General features: G+C 36.2%; 1 protein-coding gene across 2 annotated transcripts; it reads left to right on the forward strand.

Moving 5' to 3' along the window:
* Positions 1-1,215: 1,215 nt before the first annotated feature.
* On the forward strand, positions 1,216-3,948 carry LOC136239051 (olfactory receptor 8U3-like). 2 transcript variants are annotated; one of them, XM_066029793.1, is made up of 2 exons: positions 1,216-1,397; positions 2,377-3,948. In XM_066029793.1, exon 2 carries the CDS (start codon positions 2,766-2,768, stop codon positions 3,780-3,782), a length of 1,017 nt encoding a protein of 338 aa, XP_065885865.1. In that variant the 5' UTR covers positions 1,216-1,397; positions 2,377-2,765; the 3' UTR covers positions 3,783-3,948. The 2 variants fall into 2 exon arrangements, with proteins under 2 accessions (XP_065885865.1, XP_065885866.1); XM_066029794.1 differs by having other exon boundaries at positions 1,316-1,388.
* The last annotated feature ends 2,954 nt before the right edge of the window (positions 3,949-6,902 follow it).

Consider the following 6,902-nt stretch of genomic DNA (forward strand, 5'->3'; position numbering starts at 1 on the left):
GTGACAGGTGATAATGTTGGTAAGTAGCTGTTAGGTATTTCAGTTAGGTTGTGGATAATCTTGTATAATAGAGTTAATCTTGCACATTTTCTCCTTAATTGGAGTGGTGGCCATTCTAATGATGTTAGCATATCAGTTATACTATCTTGCACATTCCTTCTCCATGGTCGATTCAGGACAAATCTAGCTGCTCTATGTTGTATCATTTCTATTTTATTTATGTCCTTTAGGTGGTATGGGTCCCAAATTGCGGCAGCATATTCCAGCACAGGTAAGATAAATTGTTTATAGCTTAGTTCTTTAAGTGCACGTGAACAGTTTCGTAAGTTACGTTGTAAAAAAACCGATTAGTCTGGTTGCCTTGTTGCATACATGGTTAACTTGTGGTCCCCAAGAAAGATGGTGATCTATTATTATTCCAAGGTAAGAATGCTGTTCAACAACTTTGAGGGGTTTGTTTGACATGTGATAAAGAAATGTTGTTTTATGGTGGTGTTTGGATAACTGAAGAATGCAACACTTGTCAACATTAAATTTCATTTGCCATGTTTTAGCCCAAGTATTTAGTGTATTTAAGTCTTGTTGTAATAGCTGATGATCGTTAGGAGAATTTATTGGTCGATAGATAAGACAGTCATCAGCAAATAAACGAACAGTGCTCTGAATATTTGATATTAGATCATTAATATATAGTAGAAATAGTGTTGGTCCTAAAACTGTACCCTGAGGTACTCCAGAAGTGACTTCACATGGGGATGAGTATGTGCCCTCAATGACTACTTGCTGTGATCTGTTGTTTACTGAGAAAAGATGTATATAATCCAATGAAGTGTTTTCCCTCGTATTCCATAATAGTCTAATTTCTTCACAAGCCTGGCATGTGGAACGTTATCAAATGCCTTTGAGAAGTCCAGAATTCCAATGTCGACTTGTAACCTGTTATTTAATGCACGAGCAAAATCATCAATTGTTAGCAGGAGTTGTGATTCGCAAGAGCGTCTAGCTCTAAATCCGTACTGGTTGTTACACAATATACTATTTGTTTCCAGGTGTTTCATAGTCTGACTGACTAAAATATGTTCCAACGTTTTGCAGACAATTGATGTTAAGGACACCGGACGATAGTTAGATGGATCATATCTTTTGCCTTTTTTTAAATAATGGAGTTACAAATGCAGACTTCCACTCCTGTGGTATATCGCCAGTAGTCAAAGATTGTTGAAATAGGTGTGTAAGCATCGGTGTTAACTGATATGCAAGTTCCTTAAGTATTCAAGCTGGAATGTTGTCTGGTCCCCCTGCTTTGTGTGGATCTGTCTGAGATAAGAGAGCAAAGACACCAGGTTCTGTGATGGTTATCTCTTCTATGGGTGGATGGACTGATTCAGGTAATGTAGGTAAGGAAGTTTGATCTTCTACTGTAAACACTGATTGAAAAGTACTATTGAGAATTTCAGCTTTACTGCTTGGTGTAGTAACTATTCCATCAGGGGTTTGTAGTACACTAATTCCAGTGTGGTCATGGTAATATGTTGAGGAATATAATGAAATTTTGTCTTAGCATAATTATATGATCACTAATAATACAAATACTCATAAACTCACCTTATAAACATCTTTCCAAGGCATTATTAGTGGATTTATGCTAAAGGTTATGTAACAAGGACCCGGATCAGCATTGGAGGTGTACAAGATCGAGATACTCTAATAGAACAGTCACCTGACTACTCTAATAGAACATTCAGTGTAAGCATAAAAGTTGGTTCTGTTATGGAATTTTTCCAAATCTGCCTGCGCCTATAGTACATTGGTCTGTTTAAAAGGCTTGTTCATCTACTTGTGTAGTTATTACCAGTACTGGTATACTTAATTCAGGACCTTCAGGTACACAATTTCCATTGAAAATGTTCTCAGATTCAATCTTGTATCATTCAAATTTCAAAATTTTCCATTTTCAACATTATTATTCTAACATGCATCTATTGCTGTGCAGTTGTGAGAGGGTGCATCATGTACTTGGTTGTCTGAACCTACCCAAGCCTTTCCATTAGCAAATGCTGCAGAGAGCCATATATATCTAAAGGCAGTATAAAAAATATCTACAGGCATAAATATGCATTTTATGTGGAAATGTCTCCAAATTGCAGTATTTTAGCAATTATTTTTCAAAAATTTCCTGAGGGGGCATGCCCCCCAGTTCCAGCATGTAAAGGTGTGCAAAGCACACCACCACCCAAGGGACTAGTACCTTGAGTTAGCCCCCCCTCCCCCCCTTTTATAAATCCTAGATCCGCCCCTGTGTATGCACAGTTAATGATCTTGCATATTGCCAAAACCTAAAGAAATCTATGCCTAAGTATCGTATCATTTCAATAGGTGAAAAAGTGGCAGTTTACTACCCACAGTGACCCACTGAATAGAAACAGGACAAAAGACTCGATATTACTCAATCAACTCATACCTACCACTAACCAGAGAAATAAGACGTCAACCTCCGATCCCATCCCTTATTTAATAGTACATATGGTTAAACTGATTGTATAGGCAAAAATAAAAGTACATGGTGCAAAGACACTGATGTCATTAGTGAATTGCACTAACACATTGTGTAAGTTTAGTGTAATACTTTATACCCTTTGTTGAACACATTCTGACAGTTAGTACAAGCTAACGCATGAAGTGTCATTGGCAGGTATACAACCACATTTAGTTCAGTTTTAGGCTACTAGTTGTTGTTCCCCGTAACACACTGCCAGGTCAGTTTAATGGAGGCCCAAATCAACTTCACAGTGAGTGGTCAGTTATCTAATGGATCTACTGATGACATTTTCTCCAATGTGCCACTATTTGTTACCTACCTGAGGGTCCTACTGTTGATGATAGTGATCCCTGCTATTGTAATACCGGCTTTACTGATCATTCATGTCATATGGAAGAATGAGAGGTTGCACACAAAGTATTATTTCTTAGTGGTCAACTTACTGATTAATGATATAGCCAGTACACCTCGGTACCTGTATGAAATACTTTTGATGATCTTGTACCTGTTTGGCGTGACCGTGGATCACAGTGATATCTTCTATACCATCATGGTCATACCAAGGATGAACTTACGTTTTTCATTTTTCCTCCTGGCTATTGATCGTGTCATCGGTGTTGCATTCCCATATCATCACAGGAAGATAATGACCACCAGAGTAGTCTACACTCTTATAGCTTTTGCATGGCTGATGGCAGCTGTCACAATGTTCATTATCAGGGTGACATCAACTATACTGTTTGCACGTCCTTTTGGGAACTATTTACCACTACCTAGCCCTGTGAGTTCCATTTTACTTGTCCTGTCCATGGTGATTCCCATAGTGCTGACAGTAGTGAGCAATGCCTATCTATTCTACATTACTGTTCAGTCAAACAAACGGCTACAGCAAAACAGGAGATTAAATGGTGGAGAAGGAAGTGAGATTAACAAAATACAGAGGTTTCTAAAGGCTCTCCAAATGCAAGCCAAGCCTACTGCATCTGCTTTGATATTGGGTGGTGTTGATTGTGGAATAATCGTGCTGCTGGTTATCTTGTTTGCTGTATTCCAGTCATCCGCCATTTCAAGTGCATACACTTTCCAGATTACTTATCTACTGGAATGGGGTCAAATGTTATCACACTTCTTTGTTTATGGAATTTACATGAAAGAAATTCGAAATTGTATACAGAAATATAAATTCTATCAAAGGCTGCAAAGAATGTTCCATTTGCGACCCAACCAGGTTGTTCCTCAATGAATAGTGATGGCAACTGACTTCCATTGTTGTAATGCATATCATAATAATTGTGTTATCTTGCTATGTAGTTGAGTTGTTGTAGACAGAATCTACATAACTAAATGTGTGCACATTATGTCCTGTATACTAATTATTATCCTGTACATGTACATTTTTTCATAATAGTTCATTGTGTATACTGTTTCATAAGGAATATCATATAATTAGTTGTCAATATATATAGCTACCCTCCAAGGTACACATTATGATTGTATACTTACTGGGTACAAATTGCCAACAATTATAGGGCCTCATAAATCTATTGCACAATAGTGAGATAGCAGTGCAGGTCAAGAAAGTGTTTCATTGAATGTTTTATTAGAGTACTTGACTGTTCTATTAGATATTTTATCAGTTTTGATCCTAATTGTGGTCACCTCTCTTTGCATCTCCCCAAATTTGCCATTGCAGGCATACACCTAGAACATGTACCTACATACATATCAAAATGAGCTGTGAAGACACAAATTATGTTAGCTAGCATGCATGTACATTTAAACAGTATAGTGCCTCTGGATAGGTATGACTGGAGTAAGCATCCAGCTTCTATATGCAGTGTTGCATTTGAAGTTGAAAATCATGCTAGCTACAGCTAGTACGTATTTAGGATTTCCATCAACAACAATAAGCATAAAAAGAGGGATCATTTTGCTATGCATCACTATTGACAATTGTGACTGGATTTCCAAAAAGGTACCTTTTCCACACATTTTACGTACCAGCAAATAAAATGATGTAACACTTGACTCCTTATACTGATTAACTTGCTCTTAGTATCAAAATGCAGCCAGATACCTTAGCTCATGGAATATTTCAGACAATTATATGCAATGATTAAAAAGTTATGAAGCTTTAAAGTTGAAAACATGGGTCACATTTTATGTGTGAAAAGGTACCTTTTTGCAAATCCGGTTACAATTGTTATCATATATTGTTCGGTGTATAGCTACGGTAGCTGTTTATCATATCCAACAGTGTGTCCATCACATGCTAACTTCAATATAATTGTATTATGTCAACATGCACATGAACAACAAAATATCTAACTCAAACTTAAAAAAAACTATGCGGCTAATTACAGTCTCTGTATGCACTACTATTTGATGTATGGGACAGAAGTTTTTCAATGTTGTGCATTGCTCATGCATTATAGGATGACTTTTGCTCTGCTGCATACTTTTGTTATCTGCCTTCATGGTTCCCGTACAAAATGGAGATCTTTTGATAGTACAGCCACCAAGAACCATCACTGACTGTTATATAGTTTAATCTGTGTTTAGTTTGGTAAATTTTTGTACGATTGTTGTGTGTTTTGTATGGGTTTTGTGCTCAGCATTATATCATGTTTGAGCGGTTGTTTCTCCCTAGAAATGTTCTGTGTGTTTTATTGTGCTTGTGTGTGCAGTGTTAAACATCTTGTGGTGACATTTATCGTGTAGGTTTTTAGGCTATAGGTTCTCCCTTATAGAACATCTTTAGTGTGGAGAATGAGTGCATGTCAGGTATAATAAAAACAATAGAAGAACAAAAGTGGCATAGTAATCATCGTAGTACAGTACTACATATTTCAGTTTTTAAAGTAATTTTTTTGGTTTTTTCGACTTCAAATTTCACTATAGTAAATTATAAATTTCTTTGAAATAAACTTCTAAAGCTTCTTTTGAGGTTGGGTTTTGTCTAAGCTGCATAGTGCATGCTTTGCTCTCTAAGGTGGTGTTTTGAGCTTGGCAAAAACATGGGTAATCTCTATCATGAACCGTAACTTAGTTTGCTGAAACATTTCAGACATAAATAAAGATGTAGCTGCCAAAGTGCTGATATGTGACAAGTATCCATCGTGCAAAAATATATGTCAAAGTGATATAAATACAAGAGGTCTATTTATTCCCTCATGATAGCTGCAGACTATAGCAGTAAAAGCTAGTTTTGCATCACATCTGATAATGTCAGGTCTAGAAATATCTTTTCTTCTATAAAAACATTCTATGCATAATTTTCAAAAATGAAATCTGTAACTGTACATAGATATTTATACGAATGTTATATTAGAGTAATACTGAGTACGTTTTTCAATCTTTCAAAGAAATTTTCAAGAAGCCTCACATCCCCTCTATAGATGCTAGACTCTGATGAATGAATGTAAGTTAGCTATATGTATGTTACTATAAATTGTTGTGTTGCATTGCATGTTGACTTTTGTGCTGCCAAACTAAAGTTGGTGTTGGCTGCTGTAAACTTTGATATCTAAACTACAAAAAGGGGTTTCCTAAAAACCCCTTCCCTACACCTCTATGCCTAGTCTCTGGATAGTAGTAGTTTTACCTATATCACTCTCAAATATTTACACAATTAGGGTATACCTAACCTATTATACAGAGTCTTTAACAAACCAATTATTCCAGTACACTGGTCACAAGAATGCCGAAGATGCTAGACCCACACCTAAATATCTAAAATTAGTAAATGCATGTATATAAAAACAGGATCTTCATGACTTTGAAGAGCATAAGACTACTAGTAATGTCAAATAGGTACCTAACATGTTTAAGAAGTAATAAGGCCACTTCTCTGTTTAAACAATAATATGTTAACCACATAATTATAATAATTATACATAGGTGGTAGATAGCTAGATCACAGGAGAAAATTGATATGTGAGAAGTTGATCTGCTACATGGAAGTTATCCACCAAAAGTGGCTCCAGAAATTTTGGTGACAGGTTTCCAAATTTTCTATTACATACACACTTAAATCTAAGAAGTCTGGAGGCATCTTAAATATTATTTCATTACCACACAACTGAAGTCACTACAAAGGCCTTATGTCATGCTGGAGGTTTGGGCATTGCCAATGGAAAATTTTCAACTACAATTTTAGACTTTTTTTACTGTGTTGGGATAGGTATAAAAGGTGGTTGACTGCTCTATTAGAGCATCTCAATCATGAACTTTGATACCTTTGCAAATCAATGCAACATGTAAATTTTGATTGCCTGATATACTTGAACAGTTTATAGAAACCTCAGAAACTCCTGGATCTTCCCCAGTCCATTAACCACATACGGTGTTTCTAAAACTATAC

This window comes from Dysidea avara, chromosome 11 (assembly GCF_963678975.1).
Source record: "Dysidea avara chromosome 11, odDysAvar1.4, whole genome shotgun sequence".
NCBI lineage: Eukaryota > Metazoa > Porifera > Demospongiae > Dictyoceratida > Dysideidae > Dysidea > Dysidea avara.